Source organism: Nycticebus coucang, chromosome 3, assembly GCF_027406575.1.
Source record: "Nycticebus coucang isolate mNycCou1 chromosome 3, mNycCou1.pri, whole genome shotgun sequence".
NCBI classification, from domain to species: Eukaryota; Metazoa; Chordata; class Mammalia; order Primates; family Lorisidae; genus Nycticebus; species Nycticebus coucang.
The window spans coordinates 99,237,874-99,261,458 of record NC_069782.1 but is presented as its reverse complement, the minus strand read 5'-3'; the positions used below and the strand labels follow the sequence as shown (position 1 = coordinate 99,261,458).

The following is a 23,585-nucleotide window of genomic DNA, read 5'->3' as shown; positions in this document are numbered from 1 at the left end:
GGCCAGGATGCCTAGCTACTTTTTCTATTTTTAGTAGATACAGGTCTCACTCTTGCTCAGGCTGGTCTCAAAATCTTGAGCTCAAGCAATCTGCCCGTCTCAGCCTCTGAGAGCACTAACATTTCAGCCATGAGCCACTGCTCCTGGCCTTACATCTTTTCAAAGTAAAAAAAAAGTCACAATGACATTAAATAATATATAAAAACTATTATACTTCCAAAGAGTCCTGATCAGAACATTGTAATTGCAAAGTCTAACCAATATTAAGATATAGACTATACTCTAGGAGGCTGAAGCAGGTGGATTGCCTGAGCTCATGGGTTCAAGACCAGCCTGAGCCAGAGTGAGACCCCCGTCTCTAAAAATAGCAGGGCATTGAGGCAGGCGCCTAGAGTCACAGCTACTCGGCATGTTGAGGCAAGAGAATCACTTCAGCCCAAGAGTTTGAGGTTGCTGTGAGTTGTGATGCCATGGCACTCTAACAAGAACAACAAAGTGAGACTCTGTCTCAAAAAAAGTAAATAAATAAAAATATAAATAAATAAATGTATAAAAAAAGGACTATAGTATAGTTTAAATTAAATAGAACCAAGAAAAATTAATTAAAGCTGAGATGCTGACTATAGCATACCCTTTAGAATACAGGCAACAGTATCTTTTGCATCATGTGGAAGAACAGAACTGAGATAGGGTACAAACTGTGGTTCTTGGAAGTCAATGATTAAATCTCGAAGCTTTTTGCTGAAAAGGAAAAAAAATACTTTTAGTAACATTCTGTAGAAAAGTGGGGAGAAATTCAGATTCATTGACTGTTACGAACCTGACATTTGTGTTTTCCATCAATTTAGAAAGATTCCCTAATGGAGTGTCTATATCACAGTTCTTCTCTTCCTGGTCCAATCTGAGCAAAGTTGATTCTGGGAGTATCGACAAATTCCTATAACAGCAGAACAAATATACATGAATGCTTTTCACTTCTTACAGTCTGTATGAGGAATATAAAGAGGAAATGGAAGGGTATATGTGAAACTTGGTAAACGGTCTGTGAAGCTAGTGAATGATGCCCCATGATCATATCAATGTACACAGCTATGATTCAATAAAAAAAAAAAAGAGGAAATGGGCCAGAATAGCTATTAAAATGCCCCTCATCACACTTGCCAATATAAGACAAAGCATGAGGCCCTGGCTTGGCAGGGAAAAAGGGAAGGAGAGGGTACAAGACACCAAAATCAAAGCAATTAATAATCAGGAACAGCAACATTCACTGAAAATTCACTTGACCTTGTAATCCAACATGAACTCACCGCTCCTAGAGGGAGCCTGAGCATGTGGCTCCTCCACTCCTCCTGCCTCCAGCCTGCAGTACAGGTCTCTTCCCTATTGCCTTCTCCCCTCCTTTATCTTCCCTTGTGTTCCCTAGTCCCTCTCCTGGCCCACTGGTCTGCTCTTCTTTACTCTATAGTCCAGGCCCTCAAGTAGCTCTAAATCCCCATCTTTAGACCCGACATCACACTCCTTTCCCAGGTGGTTCCTCATCTAAGCTTCAGAATCTACACTGTTGTCTTATCCGTCCTTCTTTTTCACCTTCCCAACCCACACATCCAATCAGTATCTAAATACCAGCTAATTCAACTTTCTAAATACTTACCAAAGTCATTCTGTCCTCTCTGCCAACACTACCTTGCCTCAATTGCCTCTAACCTGAGCCACTACAACAGCTTTTTTTTTTTTTTTGAGACAAAGTCTCACCCTGTCACCCTCTGTAGAGAGCTGTGATGTCACAGCTCACAGCAACTTCCAACTCTTAGGCTTAGGCGATTCTCTTGCCTCAGCCTCCCAAGTAGCTCTGACTACAGGCACCTGCCACACGCTCAGCTATTTTTTGTTGCAGTTTGGCCAGGGACAGGTTCAAGCCCGCCACCCTCGGTATATGGGGCCAGGGCACTACCCAAGTAGCTGGGACTACAGGCACCCGCCACAATGCCCATTTTTTTTTTTTTTTGGCCGGGGCTGGGTTTGAACCCGCCACCCCTGGCATATGGGACTGGCGGCCTCCTTGAGCCACAGGCACCGCCCTATTTTTTTTTTTTTTTTTTTGGAGTTGTCATTGTTGCTTAGCAGGCCCAGTTAGGATTCAAACTCACCAGCCCTAGTGTATGTGACCAGTGCCCTAACCACTGAGCTACAGGCATCAAGCCTACAACAGCTTTTTATCCTCTGCTTCCAGTTTTTCCTCCCTTAAATAACTCAATTCTTCACAATGCATCCACAGAAAAAATACAACTCCAATTACTATACATTCTTCCGTTAAAACCCTTTAATAGGCCAGGAGCGGTGGCTCATGCCTGTAATCCTAGCACTCTGGGAGGTCAATGTGGGTGGATTCCTTGAGCTCAGGAGTTGAAGACCAGCCTAAGCAAAAAGGAGAGACCATGTCTTTACTAAAAACAAAAAAACTGAGGCAAGAGGATCGCTTGACCCCAAGAGTTGGAGGTTGCCGTGAGCTGTGATACCACGGCACTCTACCCAGGGTGAAGCTTGAGACCCTGTCTCAAAAAAAAGAAAAAAAAAAATCTAACATGGCACATAAGACCTTCTGCGACAGACCTCTCTGATCACTCCCATCCTTATATTTTACATTCCAGAAATACTTAATTACCCTGCACTTTCCTGAATGTTCCGTGTCATATTACTGTATCACACCGTGCCTCTACACAGCAGGTTCACTTGATCTGGTATGCTCTTCTCACACTGCTTCCCAAGGCTAATTCATTAACCCACAGGATGAAGATCCAGAATCTGCTCTTTCAAAAAGCCCTCCCTGAGCTTCCTGAACTTGGGTTAAAATGCCTGTCCTTTGTGTGCCCATCAATGATTTGAACCCATCATATCAGATTGAAAATATGTGTATGTGTCTACCCGCAAGATCAACAAATTCCTCAAGGACTTGCAAAGTACCTAATATATGCTGGGCACTAAATAAATACTGAAAGGGACTGCAGGGAATGCTAACAGATGACAGGAATACTGAGGCTCATAATCTCACATATATCATGAATCCCAGACTAGTGTTACTGTGGCTCAATTAGGATTACTAGTTGGTAGGGAACAAGTCCAGGCATTTCCATTATGGTTACTCAGACTCACCAATATGGTCACTGAGTACCAATTGCTGACCTCCATATATTAAAAAATGGTGGGTGACGCCTGTGGCTCAAGGAGTAGAGCACCAGCCCCATATACCGGGGGTGGCGGGTTCAAACACAGCCCCAGCCCAAAAACTGCAAAAAAAAAATAAAGAAAGAAAAAGAAAAGTAAGTTGGCTATCTTTGGTGCCACTGTAAAATGAATTGAAAAAGAAAATGGTGAGGCAGGGAGGTGCCCGTAGCACAGTGGTTACGGCGTCGGCCATATATACAAAGGTTGGTGGGTTCAAACCCGGCCTGGACCAGCTAAACAACAAAGACAATTGCAACAACACCAAAAAAAATGGCCAGGCATTGTGGGGGGTGCCTGTATTCCCAGTTACTTGGAAGGCTGAGGCAAGAGAATCGCTTAAGCCCAAGAGTTCGAGGTTGTATTCCCAGCTACTTGGAAGGCTGAGGCAAGAGAATCGCTTAAGCCCAAGAGTTCGAGGTTGCTGTGAGCTATGATGCTACAGCACTCTAACCCAAGGCGACAGCTTGAGACTCTCTCAAAAAAACAAAGGCGATGCATACCTACAAGGAAATACAGCCTAGCTGAATATGAAAGAAGGAATATAGACATTAGTCTCTGCTAGATTTTCTTTTCTTTTTTTTTTGTAGAGACAGAGTCTCACTTTATGGCCCTCGGTAGAGTGCCATGGCCTCACACAGCTCACAGCAACCTCCAGCTCCTGGGCTTAAGCGATTCTCTTGCCTCAGCCTCCCAAGTAGCTGGGACTACAGGCGTCCGCCACAACGCCCCGCCCAGCTATTTTTTGGTTGCAGTTTGGCCGGGGCCGGGTTTGAACCCGCCACCCTCGGTATATGGGGCCAGCGCCTTACCGACTGAGCCACAGGCGCCGCCCTTCTTTTCTTTTTTTTTTAAGCCACCACCCTAGTGGCTTTATTTTTTTTTATTTTTATTTTTTTTTGAGACAGAGCCTCAAGCTGTTGCCCTGGGTAGAGTGCTGTGGCATCACAGCTCACAGCAACCTCCAAGTCTTGGGCTCAAGCGATTCTCCTGCCTCCGCCTCCCAAGTAGCTAGCACTACAGGCACTCACCACAACGCCTGGCTATTTTTTGGTTGCTGCCATCATTGTTGTCTGGCGGGCCGGGCTGGATTCGAATCCACCAGCTCAGATGTATGTGGCTGGCACCTTATTGGCTTGAGCCACAGGTGCCGAGCCTCTGCCAGATTTTCCTATCAACTATTCTAACATAAATTGAAAAATATTTTCTCTTTTTAAAAAAGAAATAAAGTAGGCCTGTAATCCCAGCACTATGGAGGCTAAGGAAGGTGGATCACGTGAGCTAATGAGTTCAAGACCAGCCTGAGCTAAAAATAGCTGGGCATTGTGGCAGGCACCTGTAGTCCCAGCTACTCAGGAGGCTGAGGCAAGAGAATCGTCTGAGACCAAGAGTTTGAGGTTGCTGTGAGCTATGATACCAAGGTACTCAACCGGGGGCGAGAAAGTAAGACTCTATCTCAAAAATAAAGAAATAAAGTAATGAGTGCCTAGTACTAAGCTTATAGCTAATACAGAATAGTATCTATCCTGCCTGCCATACATGTAGTTGTGAGAATCATGTACGATTATGTCCACATTAGTACCATGGAACATAATATATTAAACAAAAGTTTAGCAATTTGGTAGTTCTCCCAAAGAATAAAACACAAAATAAGCACATGACCCGGCTACCCCATACCTAGGTAACCACACAGGAAAATGAAAATATGTCCACATAAAAATCTGTATGTGAATGTTCACAGCAATATTATTCAAACATCAAAAAAGTAGAAACAACTTGAATGCGCATCAGCTGATGATGGATGAACAAAATATGATCTACTCATACAACGGGTATACAATCATCAGCCACAAGAAAAGAAGTACGATATATGCTGAAATGTGGGTGAACCTTGTGAATACGAGGGTAAATGAAGGAAGCCAGACACAAACGGTCACATATCGTACAGTTCCACTTATACCAAGAACAGATAAAATCCATAGAAACAGAAACCAGATTAGTCATTACTAGGGGCTTAAGGAAAGAAAAGACTGGGAAATGACTGCTTAGTAGGAATGGGTTTTCCTTTCTGGGGGTGATCAAAGTGTCTTAGACCTAAACAGAAGTGATCGCTGGCCAGGTGAAGTGGCTCATGCCTATAATCCCAACACTTTGGGATACCAAGGCGGGAAGATCACTTGAGGGCTGAGTTCAAGACCAGCCTACTCAACATAGTGCCCGTAGTCCCAGCTACTTGGGAGGCTGAGGTGGGAGAATTGCTTGCTTGCCTCACGGTAGTTCAAGCTACAGTGAGCTGTGATAGCACCACTGCACTCCAGCGTGGATGACAGAACGAGACCCTCTCTCTAAAAAAATACGAAGTAATAATTATGCAATACCGACAATGCTAAAATTCACAGTATTATACTAAATTTATGGTATTGAGTATAGACACATACATGGTTTTTCAACCTAATGTAAGTGTTTAAATTGAGGCCATTGTGTACTAAATGTCACCGAATTATACACATACATGTTAAAATGATTAATGATCAATTTCATTTTACCTCAACTTAAAAAAAAAGGAACAAAGTACTGATATGTGCTATCCTCAGAAACACTATGCTAGGTAAAAAAAAAAAGCAAATCATCAAAGACCACATTATTATGATTCCGTTTATATACACAAAACATATAGAATAACTAAATCTACAGAAACAAAAAGTAAATTAGTAGTTGTCTGGGGCTCAGGGAATCAGAGAGAAATGAGAAATAACTGCTAAGGGATCCAGGGTTTCTTTTCGGGGTGATGAAAACACTCTACAATTGATTGTGGTGATGGCCGCACACCTCTGTGGATATACTAAAAGCCACCGCATTATATACTTTAAACGGATAGACTGTAGCTGTTACCAGAAGATGTAATGTTTCCTTACCTGTCTAATAAACAGGTTACTGTCGTCATGTTAATCCCCTTCACATATCCCCTGGACAAAGCAAACAGTGTTCTCTCTTCTCCACTTAAAATAATTCTGTCACCTGCCATTAGATTTGTGACAGGCATGGAACCATTTTTACGTTGGAAATTATGTAAATATTGTCCATTACCAACTGCCTTTACATTTTTTGTTCTAATCAGGTTTCCAACGCAGTTGCCACTCTCTTCCCTAAGAAGAAGGACAAAGAGAGAAAACTTCCAGTTATCTCACATGGGTAGGTACTGTGTTTGAATTTTTCCCCAATTGTCCATCTGATCCCTAACAACTAATATTGACGCTGTCATTTTTACATTTTCCATAATCTATAATGAAGTGAAAGAAAAAAAAATGTAATGGGGCGACACCTGTGGCTCAAAGGAGTAGGGTGCTGGCCCCATATGCCAGAGGTGGCGGGTTCAAAACCCAGCCCCAGCCAAAAACTGCAAAAAAAAAAATGTAACCAAAGCAACTAAACTGTATGTTACAAAAGTATTATACAAAGATATACAAAATTCTAACATTACAAGTAACTTATTAAAAAAAGGGTTCTACAAGGACAATGAGGTGGACCTTTAGAAAGTCTGAATATCGGGCAGCGCCTGTGGCTCAGTCGGTAAGGCGCCGGCCCCATATACCGAGGGTGGCGGGTTCAAACCCGGCCCCGGCCAAACTGCAACCAAAAAATAGCCGGGCGTTGTGGCGGGTGCCTGTGGTCCCAGCTACTCGGGAGGCTGAGGCAAGAGAATCGCTTAAGCCCAGGAGTTGGAGGTTGCTGTGAGCTGTGTGAGGCCACGGCACTCTACCTGAGGGCGGTACAGTGAGACTCTGTCTCTACAAAAAAAAAAAAAAAAAAAGAAAGTCTGAATATCGGGCGGGCGGCGCCTGTGGCTCAGTGAGTAGGGCGCCAGCCCCATATGCCGAGGGTGGCGGGTTCAAACCCAGCCCCGGCCAAAACTGCAACAACAACAAAAAAAGCTGGGTGTTGTGGCGGGCGCCTGTAGTCCCAGCTGCTTGGGAGGCTGAGGCAAGAGAATCGCGTAAGCCCAAGAGTTAGAGGTTGCTGTGAGCCGTGTGACGCCACGGCACTCTACCCGAGGGCGGCACAGTGAGACTCTGTCTCTACAAAAAAAAAAATAAATAAAAAAAGAAAGTCTGAATATCTATCAAAAATGTACTGAAAGGTTCGGCACCTGTAGCTCAGTGGTTAGGGCACCAGCCACAAACACTGAGACCAGAGGGTTCGAAGCCAACCCAGGCCTGCTAAACAATGACAACTACAACAAAAAAATACCGGGCATTGCGGCAGGCACCTATAGTCCCAGCTACTTTGGAGGCTGAGGCAAGAGAATCACTTGAGCCCAAAGAGTATGAGGCCGCTATGAGCTGTGATGCCATGGCACTCTACCGAGGGCAACATACTAAAACTCTGTCCAAAAAAAAAGAACAGTATTTAAAAATTAAGTAAAACGTCATTAATCTGCAGTCTACCAATATGTAACAATTCACTAGAAGATATATTCAAGTTTATAATGTTAATACTGATTAATAAGAATTTACCAATAATTTTTAATATAAGATTTCTTATATTTAACTTATAGAAAATGTATTACTAACAATGACTGTAGCACACAGCATTTGTAGAAATGGTGTTCTACTTAGAAACAACTCATTGACAACCATTTGGAGTTGTAATGAATAAATGAAATCACATTATCTTTAACATTCTATATAAGCTGTATTTGTCATGAATTCTAAATGCAATCACACCCCAGCTAATCAAAAATACTGAAATGTCACTGCATTAAATGAGCTACTTACATTTTTGAAGTAGGCATTAACCAGATATTTTGGTGGTTCTTTTTGTTATCCTTTGATTGTGACTCCAGGGTTAACATTAGACACCAAAGGCTAAAATATTCTAAGTGCGTAAGCTTCAGATGCTGGGTTTCCTCTTTTATTTTGGGCAGCATGACAATTGGAACTGAATTATGCTCCATCTGTTGTTCAATTGCTCTAAATATAAAGTTTCAAGTTAGAGATATGTATAAACCATTTCACTGGCAGACTATAAAATGAGGTATTTCTAACATAAGTACACATACTTGATGATGATCATCATAATGCAAAACCACAGCCTATTTTTCCTTAAATGTCATTTCTACATTTTATAAGCCATACAGCTTTTTACAAAACAAAATGTGTAACTCAATACTGCGTTATTTTGCTTTCAATTACTATCTCCCCAACAACTTAAGTTTGGTATACTCTAGTCATTTCTATATGCAGCAAGTTTTGGCTTTTTGTACAACTGCATTTCTCAAAATCACACAATTTGTACACCCAACTCTGTGACACAAGAAAACATAAAACCATGGAGAATCATTTAGATTTTGATTAATGCCAACTTAAAACATTTTATGCAGAAACAAACATGTTACAGAAAAGCACACAAAACAATGAAAATTACACATAAGATATCAAAGAAATGAGCTTGTGCTACAAGCCGAGACATGGTTCCAAAACCTCTGCAATTAAGACTTTAGATTCACAGAGGTTCTCAACCTGTGAGTCGTGACCCATAGGAACTGTATTAGAGGTTCGCAACATTAGGAAGGTTGAGAACCGCTGCTTTAGAAGATGTTAAGAGTACTTTTCACGCCTGTAATCCTAGCACTCTGGGAGGCCATGGCAGGTAGATTTCCTGAGCTCACAGGTTCAAGACCAGCATGAGCCAGACCGAGACCTTATCTCTAAAAATAGCCAGGCACTGTGACAGGCGCCTGTAGTCCCAGCTACTGGGGAGGCTGAAGCAAGAGAATCACTTGAGCCCAAGAGTTTGATGTTGCTGTGAGCTATGACACCATGGCCCTCTACCAAGGGTGACAAGAGAGAGTGAGTCTTTCTCAAAAAAAAAAAAGTACTTTATATGGTCCAGGTGCCACGGTTCACATCAATAATCCCAGAACTTTGGGAGGCCAAAGTGAGAGAATCATCATGGCTTGAGGCCAAGAGTTTGAAATCAGTTGAAGCAACATAGTAAGACTCCCACTCTACAAAAAAATGGAAAAATTAGTTGGTTGTAGTACACAGGAGGCTGGGCAGGAGGATCACTTGAACCCAGGAGTCTGAGGTTGCAGTGAGCTATGAAGATGCCACCACTGCACTCTAGCCTGGTCACACAGTGAGAGTGAGACTCTCTCTGTAAAAGTATTTTGAATAAATTTTCAGACTGAATTAGAACTTTGGCTCAAATATTACTGTTTTCTAGTCTGTATTTACATTTAACTACTTTTTTGTGATTTTCAGAACTTTCACTGGCCTATGAAGGTATAAATACATATAAATGTTCATATGACAACTAATAAAATTTTCATTTGTTGAAAAAATAGCATATAAACAGGATAGGTCCATTCATTGGGTCCCATCAAATTGTCTCTCCGGAAAAACCAACTCCCTGGTATCTAAATACAAAAGGCATGAAATTAAAATAGGAACTAAGAAATGTAAGATGTCTTAAAGTATAATTTAAGAAAACTTATATTCAGGCTCGGCGCCTGTAGCTCAGTGGCTGGGGCGCCAGCCACATACACCAGAGCTGGTGGGTTGGAACCCAGCCCAGGCCCACCAAACCACAATGACAACTACAAGCAAAAAACATCCAGGCATTACGACGGGCGTCTGTAGTCCTAGCTACTTGGGAGGCTAAGGCAAGAGAATCACTTGGGCCTGAGAGTTTGAGGTTGCTGTGAGCTATGACACCAAAGCCCTCTACTGAGGGTGACATAGTGAGACTGTCTCAAAACAAAAAAAAAGAAAACCTATATTCAAAATGACTGTACAGTTTGGGTATCTCTAAACTGCTTGGTACTAAAAATGGTTCACATTTTGGAATCTTTGCATTATATCATTTGAGAATCCCCAATACAAAAATCTGAAATCTGTAACAGCCCAATGAGCATTTACCTAGAGCATCATGCCGATTCTCAAAAATCTGCATATTACACAGAATTTTCAGATTTGGGATGAATTCCATAGTCCTAAAATTATTTCATTTGATACAAACCAGATGCAGTAAGATTATAATACCTACTTTTGGAAAAAGGTCAGTTTTGGATTTTTTGTTTGTTTTTGCTAAGAGGTCTTGCACTGTCACCTGGACTAGATAGAGTACAGCAGAATGATCGCAGCTCACTATAACCTCAAAACCACACCCAGTTAAATTTTTTGATTTTTGAGACAAGTCTCAAGCTGTCGCCCTGGGTAGAGTGCTGTGGCATCACAGCTCACAGTAACCTCAAACTCTTGGGCTTAGCAATTCTCTTGCCTCAGCCTCCCGAGTAGCTGGGACTATAGGCGCCTGTCACAACATCTGGCTATTTTTTGTTGCAGTTTGGCCGGGACCGGTTTCAATCCCACCACCCTCAGTATATGGGGCCAGCGCCCTACCCACTGAGCCACACGCGCCATCCCAGTGTCTCGCTCTTGCTCAGGCTGGTCTGGAACTCCTGAGTTCAAGTAATCTACCCTCCGGGGCCTTCCACAGTGCTAGGATTATAGGTGGGAACCACTATGCCCAGCCTTCTGCTAATTTTTTTAAAACGTTTTTTGCAGGCCTGGTATGGGGGCTCACGCCTGTAATCCTAATACTCTGGGAGGCCAAGACGGGTGGATTGCTTGAGCTCATGAGTTCGAGACCAGCCTGAGCAAAAGTGAGACCCCTGTCTCTACTGAAAAAAAAAAAAAAAAAGAGAAAAACTGAGGCAAGAGGTTTGCTTGAGCCCAAGTTGGAGTATGTTGTGAGCTATGACACCATAGCACTCTACCCAGGATGGCAGCTTAAGACTATCTCAAAAAAAAAAAAAAGTTTTTTTGTGCAGAGGGCCCAGGTCCAGTGGCTCACACTTATAATACCAGCATTCTGGGGAACTGAGGCCAGTGGATTGCTTGAGTTTAGGAGTTGGAGACCAGCATGAGCAAGAGGGGGAGACTCCATCTCTAAAAATATAGCCGAGTATTGTAATGAGCGCCTGTAGTCCCAGCTGCTAGGGAAGGATTGCTCAAGCCCAGGAAACTGAGGTTGCTGATGCCATGGCACACTACCAAAGGTATCGAAGTGAGACTCTGTCTCAAAAGAAAAAAAAAGTAACAGTACGTGTGGGCAAGGCGCCAGCCCCATATACTGAGGTTGGCGGGTTCAAACCCAGCCCCGGCCAAATTGCAACAAAAAAATAGCCAAGCATTGTGGCGGGTACCTGTAGTCCCAGCTACTTGGGAGGCTGGGGCAAGAGACTCGCCTAAGCCCAGGAGTTGGAGGTTGCTATAAGCTGTGTGATGCCATAGCACTCTACCAAGGGCAATAAAGTGAGACTCTATCTCTAAAAAAATAAAAATAAAAAATGTTTTTTGCAGAGAAGAGATCTATGTTGCCCAGACTGGTCTCAAACTTCTGGACTCAAGCAATCGTCCTACTTCAGTCCCCTAAAGTGCTAGGATCACAGGTGTGAGCCACCACGACCAGCCCTAGGAAAATTTTTTTTTTTTTTTTTTTTTTTTTTTGTAGAGACAGAGTCTCACTGTACCACCCTCAGGTAGAGTGCCATGGCGTCACACGGCTCACAGCAACCTCTAACTCTTGGGCTTACGCGATTCTCTTGCCTCAGCCTCCCGAGTAGCTGGGACTACAGGCGCCCGCCACAACGCCCAGCTATTTTTTTGTTGCAGTTTGACTGGGGCTGGGTTTGAACCCGCCACCTTCGGCACATGGGGCCGGCGCCCTACTCACTAAGCCACAGGCGCCGCCCAGGAAAAATTTTAAAAGCACTCTATTATTTCCTAAGAAAATAAGTTTGTTAGAAAATATGAATCAGACTCAGCACCTGTGGCTCAAGCTGCTAAGGCACCAGCCACATACACCTGAGCTGGCGGGCTCCAGGCTGGGCCTGCCAAACAACAGTGATGGCTGCAACCAAAAAAAATAGCCGGGCGTTGTGGCAGGCACCTGTAGTCCCAGCTACTTGGGAGGCTGAGGCAGGAGACTCGCTTGAGCCCAGGAGTTGGAGGTTGCTGTGAGCTGTGATGCCACAGCACTCTACCCAGGGCGACAGCTTGAGGCTCAGTCTAAAAAGAAAAAATATGAATCACCTGGGCGTAGTGGCTCAGATCTGTAATCCTAGCACTCTGGGAGGCTGAGGCGGATGGACTGACTGAGCTCACAGGTTCGAGACCAGCCTGAGCAAGAAAAAGACCCCACCTCTAAAAATAGCTGGGCATTGCGGCAGGTGCCTGTAGTCCCAGCTACTGGGAGGCTGAGGCAAGACAACTGCCTGAGCCCAAGAGTCTGAGGTTGCTGTGAGCTATGATAGCATCGCACTCTACCAGGGACAACAAAGTGAGACTCTATCTCAAAAACAAAAAAGAAAGTATGAACCATCTTTTATCTTCTCTTCCCTTCATTTTACAAATACTATACACAAAGGAAAATATAAAAGAAAAATAACTAGAATGAAATAATCAATACAAGACCAGATGTAACATTTAACCAAAGTAAAATCATACTGAGTTTGTACTCAGCTTGAAATAATGCTTTTGGAAGACAGTATTTACCTGCTATAAACAGCACAGTTACCCATTTGTGAACAATATTTACACGTTTTTTCTTCCTCGATTATTTGTGGCAAAGAAGCAAGCTGTGTCTTTTGTCCAGAAGCAGATTTACTAATACGGTGAAACGAAAAGAATGCCATCTGGTTTCTTAGCTTTAATAATTCTATGAAAAATAAAAGAGTATCTTTTTAAGAATTAAATGAAATTTATCACATATCTTTTTCATTATAAAAGTAAAACTTTCAAAGTTAGAAAAACATTTTAAAAAGCAGAGAGCAGGCTGGGTGAGGTGGCTCACACCTGTAATCCTAGTACTCTGGGAGGCTGAGGCAGGTGGATTGCTTGAGCTCATGGTTGGAGACCTGCCTAAACAAAAGCAAGATCCTGTCTCTGCTATGACACCCCAGCACTCTACCAAGGGGGACAAAGTAAGACTTTGTCTCAAAAACAAAAAAAAGTAGAGAGCATTCATATTTCCCATATTTATATTATAATAACTACTGATAATGTTTTGATGTATTTCCTTTAAGTTTTTTTGTTCCCTTGAAAAGTTATTTTTTTTTAAATTTCAGATTAACATTAAGGTACGTATGATTAGGTTTCATTGTTTGCAATTATGAAGTCAAGTCCAAGCTGGAGTTGTGTCCCTTGATAATTTCTTTAAACTACATATCTAATAACTAGTAAGTACTGCAAAGCTGGTGGGTTTTTTTTTCTTTATTGTTAAATCATAGCTGTGTACATTAGTGCAATCGCCTGTACCCATTCTAAGATGCACCATAGATGTGGCCCCACCCATTACCCTCCCTCCAACAAAACCTCCCCCCTCCCTTCCCCTTCCTTGGCCCTTTCCCCATAGTCTTGTGCTATAGTTGGGTTATAGTCTTCATGTGAAAGCTATAATTTAGCTTCATAGTAGGGCTGAGTACATTGGATACTTTTTCTTCCATTTCTGAGATACTTTGCTAAGAAGAATATGTTCCAGCTCCATCCATGTAAACATGAAAGAGGTAAAGTCTCCATCTTTCTTTAAGGCTGCATAGTATTCCATGGTATACACGTACCACAATTTGCTAGTCCATTCGTGGGTCGATGGGCACTTGGGCTTCTTCCATGACTTAACAATTATGAATTGGGCTGCAATAAACATTCTGGTATAGATGTCTTTGTTATATTGTGACTTTTGGTCTTCTGGGTATAAACCTAGTAAAGGAATTATAGGATCGAATGGCAGGTCTATTTTTAGGTCTCTAAGTGTTCTCCAAACGTCCTTCCAGAAGGAACGTATTAGTGGGCATTCCCACCAGCAGTGTAAAAGTGTGCCCTTTCCTCCACATCCACGCCAACATTTCTGGTTTTGGGGTTTTGTTATGTGGGCTACTCTTACTGGGGTTAGGTGATATCTCAGAGTAGTTTTGATTTGCATTTCTCTGATGATTAAGGATGATGAGCTTTTTTGCATGTGTTTGTAGATCGTGCGTCTGTCTTCTTTAGAGAAGTTTCTCTTCAAGTCCCTTGCCCACCCTGAGATGGGATCACGTGTTCTTTTCTTGTTAATACGTTTGAGTTCTCTGTGGATTCTGGTTATTAGACCTTTATCGGAGGTATAACCTGAAAATATTTTCTCCCATTCTGAGGGCTGTCTGCTTGCTTTACTTACTATGTTCTTGGCTGTGCAGAAACTTTTTAGTTTGATCAGGTCCCAGTAGTGTATTTTTGATACTGCTTCAATTGCCTGGGGAGTCCTCCTCATAAAATATTCACCCAGGCCGATTCCTTCAAGAGTTTTCCCTGCACTTTCTTCAAGTATTTTTATAGTTTCATGTCTTAAGTTTAAATCTTTTATCCAGTGAGAGTCTATCTTAGTTAATGGTGAAAGGTGTGGGTCCAGTTTCAATCTTCTACAGGTTGCCAGCCAGTTTACCCAGTACCATTTGTTAAATAGGGAATCTTTTCCCCACTGAATGTTTTTAATTAGCTTGTCAAAGATCAAATAACAGTAAGTAGCTGGATCCATCTCTTGGTTCTCTATTCTGTTCCAGACATCTACTTCTCTGTTTTTGTGCCAGTACCATGCTGTTTTGATCACTATGGATTTATAGTACAGTCTCAGGTTTGGTAGCGTGATTCCTCCTGCTTTGTTTTTATTGCTCAGTAATGTTTTGGCTATTCGAGGTTTTTTCTGATTCCACATAAAACGAAGTATTATTTTTTCAAGATCTTTAAAGTATGACAATGGAGCTTTAATAGGAATTGCATTAAAATTATATATTACTTTGGGCAGTATGGACATTTTAACAATGTTGATTCTTCCCAGCCATGAGCATGGTATGTTTTTCCATCTGTTAACATCTTCAGCTATTTCAAAGCTGGTGTTTTAATGGCTAAATGCTGAGGATAAATAGAACTGACAAGAATAGCTCTACTAAAAGATAGGAAACTCAAAATAAACCTTTTTTTTTTTTTTTTAAGACAGAGTCTCACTATGTCCCCCAAGGTAGAGTGCCTTCGCATCACAGCTCACAGCAACCTCCAATTCTTGGGCTTAAGTGATTCTTTTGCCCTAGCCTCCCAAGTAGCTGGGACTACAGGCACCCGCCACAACTCTCAGCTATTTTTTTATTGTAATTGTCACTGTTGTTTGGCAGGCCTAGGCTGGGTTTGAACCCGCCAGCTCTGGTGTATGTGGCTGGTGCTCTAGCCATTGAGCCACAGGCGCCGAGCCCCTGGCTAATTTGTTTGAGATGGGGTCTCACTCTTGCTCAGGCTGGTCTCAAACTCCTGAGCTCAGGCAATACACCTACCTTGGCCTCTCAGAGTGCTAAGATTATAGGCATGAGCTACCATGCCTGGCCCCTGAGCTTGATATTTTATAAGAGTATATTATAAAAGTTATTTTAAAAAAATACAGCTGAAAATTACAATCTGTACACCTAGCAAGTTCAGTGGCAGACTGCCAGGTATAAATATGTATGTATCCCCAAAGATTGAAGAGGGGTGGTGGGCAGAGAAATAATATGGAAAGAAAACAGCTCAACCTCTTTTATCTAGATGGTTGGCAGGCACAAAGTACATCTGACCAGTCTTGAGGTAGAGAAGCCAGCCAGCCTCTGGATCAGCTCTTCTCTCTTGGCATAGGAGAGTATACAGAATGACCTGTACAAACATCGAATAAATAGAACTATAACTTTCTCTATTACTCTAGAGTCTTGCAATAAACTCATATATAATTTTAAAATCAAAACATCAATGAAGCTATTTCCATTTTAAAAACATGAACATAACTGGTAAAATAACACAACAAACTTTTTCTCTTTAGTCACACAACAAATTTCATACCAGACATTTAATTTCCGCAAAACAAAGCTCACGGTTCAGTGCCTGTAGCTCAGCAGCTAGGGCATCAGACACATACACCAGATCTGGCAGGTTCGAATCCAGCCCAGGCCTGCCAAACAACAATGACAACTAGAACCAAAAAACAGCTGGGTATTGTGGCCAGCGCCTATAGTCCCAGCTATTTGGGAGGCTGGGGCAAGAGAATCGCTTAAGCCCAGGAGTTTGAGGTTGCTGTGAGCTGTGATGCTATGGCACTCTACCGAGGACAACATAGGGAGACTCCAAAAAAACAAACAAACAAAAAAAGCTCATGCTTCTCAGTTTTACTTAGACAATACAGAAAAATAGAGAATGTCTTACACAGTAAATATTTAAATTTCTAATAGATTAAAGAGGAAATTAATCAATGTTTTACATTTTGAAGTTAATAGTCTTTAGACATTTTCTCTAGTAAAACAAAACATTAGGAGGGAGGGTGATTGGTGCGATTACACCTGCGGTGCATCTTACAAGGGTACATGTGAAACTTAGTAAATGTAGAATATAAATGTCTTAACACAATAACTAAGAAAATGCCAGGAAGGCTATGTTAACCAGTGTGATGAAAATATGTCAAATGGTCTATAAAACCAGTGTACAGTGCCCCATGATTGCATTAATGTACACAGTTATGATTTAATAAAAAAAAAACATTAAAATGCTTATGTGTTATAGTTCATGACAAATAAGACTAAACTCTACAGTTAGTTTTGGGTTTTTTTTTGGTATTTTTTGTTTGTTTTGTTTTGTTTTTAAGATAAAGTCTCACTATGTTGCCCTCAGTAGAGTACCGCAGCATCACAGCTCACAGTAACCTCCAACTCTTGGGCGTAAGCAATTCTCTTGCCTCAGTTTCCCAAGTAGCTGGGACTACAGGCACCTGCAGCAATGCCTAGCTATTTTTTGTTGCAGTTTGTCGTCGTTTAGATGGCCCGGGCCGGGTTTGAATCTGCTAGCCTCAGTGCACGTAGTTGGCACCATAACCACTGTGCTACAGGCACCGAGCCTACAGTTTTGTTTTGTTTTTTTGAGAGCATGAGATATCATTAATTGCCTTATGCTTAAGGATGTTCTTCAGAGAAACCATTAAAAACAAGATAGAAAGTTCCTTTCGGACGTAAGAAAGCTTTAGCAACAAACTTAAGTCATTTAGTTGTAGCCATATACAACATAAAGATGAGTTAATTTGTTTTCCAAAAGAACAAGGATTCAAATATTAATAATTTAAGAAGGGGCTCAGCTCCCGTAGCTCAGTGGTTAGGGTGCCAGCCACATACACCGGGCCTGCTAAATTCACATGTACCCCGCCAGGGCCTGCTAAATAACAATGAGGACAACAACAAAAGAATAGCCTGGTGTTGTGGTGGGCGCCTGTAGCCCCAGCTATTTGGGAGGCTGAGACAAGAGAATCACTCAAGCCCAAGAGTTGGAGGATGCTATGAGCTGTGACGTCACAGCACTCTACCAAGGGTGACATAGGAAAATTCTGTCTCAAAAATAAAAAAATAACAATAATAATAATTTAAGAAGACCTAGTCCTTAAATTATAAAATTCTCAAACAACAAGTCCAATAATTACAATTAGAACCTGTTTTCTAAACTCTATTTAAAATACAAGAATTTATAGAAGACACAATGTATTATTTGCTACAAAAATGTTATATCTAAATATCCTCACGAACTTTCCATGGCAAGTTTACAAAAATGAAAAAAGTCTTACTCTATTGTTCCTATGAAAAACAGTGGTGTTTGAAAAAAAAAATAAAAACAGGGCGGCACCTGTGGCTCAAGGAGTAGGGCGCCGGTCCCATATGCCGGAGGTGGCGGGTTCAAACCCAGCCCTGGCCAAAAAATGCAAACAAACAAATAAATAATAATAATTAAAAAAAAAAAACAGACTTGGTGGCTCACATCTGTAATCCTAGCATTCTGGGCAGCCATGGCTGGTGGATTGCTTGAGCTTCTGAATTCAAGACTAGCCTGAGCAAGAGCAAGAGGCCTTCTCTACCAAAAACACAAAAACTAGCCTGGTGTTATGGTGGGAACCTACAACCCAGCTACTTGGGAGGTTGACGCAAGAGGATGACTTGAGCCCAAGAGTTTGAGGTTACTGTGAGCTATGATACTACGACACTCTACCGAGGGTGACGGAATAAAACTCTGTCTCAAAAAGAAAATAAAAAACTTGAATTTAACATAATGATAAGACAGTTCTACGTTAATTTTTTTTTTTTTTTTTTTTTGAGACAGAGTCTATGTCACCCACGGTAAAGTACCCTGGCATCACAGCTCACAGCAACCTCAAACTCTTGGGCTTAAGCGATTCTCTTGCCTCAGCCTCCCAAGTAGCTGGGACCACAGGTGCCTGCCACAACGCTCGGCGTTTTTCATTGTTGTTGTAGTAATTGTTTTTTGGCTGCCCAGGCTAGTTCAAACCCGCCAGCCCCAGCACATGTGGCCGGCGCCCTACCCACTGAGCTACAGGTGCCGAGACACAGTTCTACATTTCATCTCAGACAAAAATCAATATAATCAGGTGGCACCTGTGGCTCAGTGAGTAGGGCGCCAGCCCCATATATCGAGGGTGGCAGGTTTAAACCCAGATCCCCCGGCCAAACTGCAACAACAAAAAAAATAGCTGGGTGTTGTGGCGGGCACCTGTAATCCCAGCTACTCAGGAGGCTGAGGCAAGAGAATCACCTAAACCCAAGAGCTGGAGGATGCTGTAAGCTGTGATGCCAGAGCATTCTACCGAGGGCAACAAAGTGAGACTCTGTCTCAAAAAAAAAAAAAAAAATCAATATAATCACAGAAAAGTTGGAAAGAGTTCACACTAATGTTTGCTAAAGTACAGCCTAAGTAAATGTTACACAGAAAAACAGTTCCATGGTAAATTAAGTTTAGGAAACACTAGATTAAACTTAGCTCACAAAAATTATTTTAAATTTTTCAGAACCTTTTTTTTCTTTTTTGGAGACAGAGTCTCACTCTATTTCCCTGTGGAGAGTTGTGTGATGTCATAGCTCAGAGCAACATTAAATTCTTGGACTCAAGAGATTCTCTTGCCGCAGCCACCTAAGTGGCTGGAACTACAGGCCTACGACACCACACCCAGCTAATTTTTCTATTTTTAGTAAAGACAGGGTCTTACTCTTGTTCAGGCTGGTCTTGAACTCCTGAGCTTAGGTAATCAATAGTACTAGGTACAGGCATGAACCACAGCGCCTTGCTCAAATTTGGCTGTTGCCAACAGCCAAAAAAAATAATAAAATTTTTATAATAATTATAATTGTGATATAATAATATAGTAATTTTATTTTTTTTTTTTTATTTTTTTGAGACAGAGCCTCAAGCTGTCGCCCTGGGTAGAGTGCTGTGGCATCACAGTTCACGGCAACCTCCCGTTCAAGGCAACCTCCAACTCCTGGGCTCAAGCAAGTCTCCTGTCTCGGCCTCCCAAGTAGCTGGGACTAGGCGCCCACCACAACGCCCGGCTATTTTTTTGTTGCAGCCGTCATTGTTGTTTGGTGAGCCCGGGCTGGATTCGAACCCGCCAGCTCAGATGTATGTGGCTAGCGCCTTAGCTGCTTGAGCCACAGGCATGGAGCCAATATAATAATTCTATAATAATAAAATTTTAATTTATATATATGTATATGTATATATTTATGTATATATTTATAAAACACATCAAGTACCCTAGATGTAATATAATTTAAAAAGTCCTATATGAACTGAAATAAAAATTACCTGTATTGAGCAAAAATATTTAAAGCAGACTATATCTTTAAATACATTATTCAGACAATTACCTTAGTAAGATTTATACCTGACTACGGTGTTCAATAGAATTTGATTCCTTGCCAGTTTTAAGTTCCAGTGGCATTATTTTATATTTTGTTTTAGGCCCTTGATGTATTTTCACACCAACTGTAACATCTATTTTGCCCTTCAATCCAAACCTAGGGGACCAAATGCTTTCTTCAATATCCACTGAGTTTACTACTTCGATGTTACACATGGAGTCATTCTTACTACCATTACTTGGCCTACAAAAAAAAGAAAAAGAAAAAGAAAAAAAAATTAGAACACTTGGCTTATTTCACATCTGCTATCTCTGACACGTTATTACAGAGAACATGGGGATGGGAAAGAGTCTACATACCTTTATGGTAGTGATTTTCAAGGTGCTGTCCCTGGACCAGGAGCACCAGCATCACCTGGAATTTGTTATCAGCAAATGCTCAGGCCCTACTCCAGACCTACTCAAACCGAAACCCTAGAGGTAAGACCAAGCAATCTATTTCACAAAACCTCCAAGACTCTGATTGTACACTCAAGTTTAAGAACCACTATTTTATAGGCTCTGATGGATGTGATTTAATTTTTCGAATTTTTTTTTTTGTTTTTGGCCGGGGCTTGGTTTGAACCCACCATCTCCGGCATATGGGGCCAGCGCCCTACTCTTTGAGCTACAGGCACCACCATGTTTATCATCTGTCCCTTTCAGTTCATTCTTACTAATACATAATCTTCTTTTTTTTTTTTTTTTTTGGAGACAGAGTCTCACTACGTCGCCCTTGGTAGAGTGCTGTGGCATCACAGCATCACAGCTCACAGCAACCTCAAACTCTTGGGCTTCAGTGATTCTCTTATCTCAGCTTCCCAAGTAGCTGGGGCTGCAGGCGCTCACCACAATGGCCGGCTATTTTTCTGCTGCAGTTGTCATTGTTGCTTAGCTGGCCTGGGCTGGGTTCGAACCCACCAGCCTCAGTGTATGTGCCTGACACAGTAACCACTGTGTTACAGGCACCAAGCCAATACACAATCTTCTTAACACACACAGGCCCTTATTTCCCCAGGCCTCAATTATTGCCTCAACAGTCTCGATACAGATTGCTACAGCTACAATTCCAGTCTCAGGATTTTCATATACAATTATCACACAAATTAATATGTGAATGCTTGTGTGTGGTTGCACCCTTAGGTAATATGGTTGTTCCCTGATGAAAAACCATATTAAACTGGGTAAAAATAAGCTGTCCTCACCATCTAGTAAGTGTGGGGCTTTGTTCATCCTACACTTATCCCCAATGCAACAATCTTTAGAGGAACTGATGGCCACTCCCACATTTCGTTTGTTTTCTTAATCATTAAACGAATCTATGTCCTCCGCTACCGATATTTTAAGTACTCAACATTATTTATATGTTATAAAAGTGGTTCCAACTTTAGTATCTTAACTGTTAAATAAACTATGAGGACAAAAAATATAAAAAGGAGAACATATAAATGTTAAAGGAATTAGGAGGGATGGAAAAAACTTTTAAAACCCCTTATACCAGGGCGGCGCCTGTGGCTCAGTCGGTAGGGCGCCAGCCCCATATGCCGAGGGTGGCGAGTTCAAACCTGGCCCCGGCCAAACTGCAACCGAAAAATAGCCGGGCGTTGTGGCGGGCGCGCCTGTAGTCCCAGCTACTTGGGAGGCTGAGGCAAGAGAATCCCTTAAGCCCAGGAGTTGGAGGTTGCTGTGAGCTGTGTGAGGCCACGGCACTCTACTGAGGGCCATAAAGTGAAACTCTGTCTCTACAAAAAAAAAAAAACCCTTATACCTCTCATCTAAGGTTTACTCATTTTCAAAGCAGTTACAGTTATTCTACATAAGGGATGAGAAGAAAATTCAGGTAAGAGGTACCTTTTATCTATTAATCCTATTTGCTGACAAAATAGTTTAAACTTTTAGAGTCAAAGCCATGTAAAATACTAAATCTAATAGAAATCTTACATGAAAGGATGAGATAAATTTTCTAGTAAATAAAAAATTTTATGTGAAAACCAAGATTTTAAAAAAGTATAATAGGCTGGCACAGTGGCTCACACCTGTAATCCTAATACTCTAGGAGGCCAAAGCAGGTGGATCGCTTGAGGTCAGGAGTTTGAGGCCAACCTGAGTAAGAGAGAGATTCCATCTCTACTAACAATAAAAAAAAATTAGCCAGGTGTTGTGGCTGGTGCCAGAAGTCACAGCTATTCGGGAGGCCGAGAGAAGAGGATCATTTGAGCCCAAGAGTTTGAGGTTGCTGTAAGCCAGGCTGATGCCACAACATTCTAGCCATGAGACTATGTCTCAAAAAAAAAAAAAAAAAAAAAGATTGGTTTCTAGAGATGAGTAAGAAGTTGTACTAGAATAATAAACTAAATAATTCCTACTTTTCCCTCCCCTATTCAAGGACCAACTCTAAGGATTTTTCATCTCTAAGTATTAATTTTCTCCTCTGTAGATTTCTTCCCATCAGGGTGTAATATGCCGCTGTACCTAAGCCCATCTGCAAAACAATAGAACGGTCATAATCCTAAGTAAGCTCCCAGCTACCATTCCTTTTCTGTATGCCATCTCAATTCAGTTGCCCTATACTCTGTCTCCAAATCCTCCTGTGGTTCTCTTAACCCCATTCTCATTACCTTATTTTTTTTTTTTAGTGTGCCCATTTTACAGAAATCATTACACTTTCATTCTTGGAATCATCCTTAGCTTTTCTTTCCCTCATATCCCACATCTGATCAAAAACCAGTCAACTCCACCTTTACAATGAGACCAAAATACAACCTATTTGCATCACTTACACAGGTCTCCCTCTGGTCCGAGGCACCATCTCCTCCTTCCTGGATTCTTTCACTAGCCTAATTGACCTCTCTACCTCTACTTTATCCTACAACCTTAAGACAGCTGCCATGGTGGCGCCTGTGGCTCAAAGGAGTAGGGCGCTGGCCCCATATGCTGGAGGTGAGTTCAAACCCAGCCCCAGCCAAAAACTGCAAAAACAAAAAAAGGAGAGAGCTGACAGACTGATCCTTTAATTTATTTATTTATTTTTTTTGTAGAGACAGAGTCTCACTGTACCGCCCTCGGGTAGAGTGCCATGACGCGTCACATGGCTCACAGAAACCTCTAACTCTTGGGCTTACGCGATTCTCTTGCCTCAGCCTCCCGAGCAGCTGGGACTACAGGCACCCGCCACAACGCCCGGCTATTTTTTTTTGTTGCAGTTTGGCCGGGGCTGGGTTTGAACCCGCCACTCTCGGCCTATGGGGCCGGTGCCCTACTCACTGAGCCACAGGCGCCGCCCAGACTGATCCTTTTAAAAGTAAATCAGATCAGGTGGCACCTGTGCTTCAGTGGGTAGGGAGCCAACCCCACATACCGAGGGTGGTGGGTTCGAAACCCACCCCGCCAAACTGCAACATAAAATAGCCAGGTGTTATGGTGGGTGGCTATAGTCCCAGCTACTTGGGAGGCTGAGGCAAGAGAATCGCCTAAGCCCAGGAGTTGGAGGTTGCTGTGAGCTGTGGGCACTCTATCCAAGGCAACATAGTGAGGCTCTATCTCAAAAAAAAAGTAAATCAGATCAAAGCAGAAATTAACTCAGC

General features: G+C 42.0%; 1 protein-coding gene across 3 annotated transcripts in view; it reads right to left on the bottom strand.

Moving 5' to 3' along the window:
* The window catches only part of DNA2 (DNA replication helicase/nuclease 2), a 61,129-nt gene that overhangs the window by 15,877 nt on the left and 21,667 nt on the right, over nt 1-23,585 (bottom strand). For all 3 annotated transcript variants that reach the window (XM_053586390.1, XM_053586392.1, XM_053586393.1), the window contains 7 exons: nt 19,987-20,206; nt 15,818-15,935; nt 12,780-12,942; nt 7,995-8,189; nt 6,135-6,365; nt 821-937; nt 632-741 (listed from right to left, as the gene is read on the bottom strand). In XM_053586390.1, coding sequence (XP_053442365.1) covers nt 632-741; nt 821-937; nt 6,135-6,365; nt 7,995-8,189; nt 12,780-12,942; nt 15,818-15,935; nt 19,987-20,206 — 1,154 coding nt within the window. The remainder of the gene's footprint in view (nt 1-631; nt 742-820; nt 938-6,134; nt 6,366-7,994; nt 8,190-12,779; nt 12,943-15,817; nt 15,936-19,986; nt 20,207-23,585) is intronic.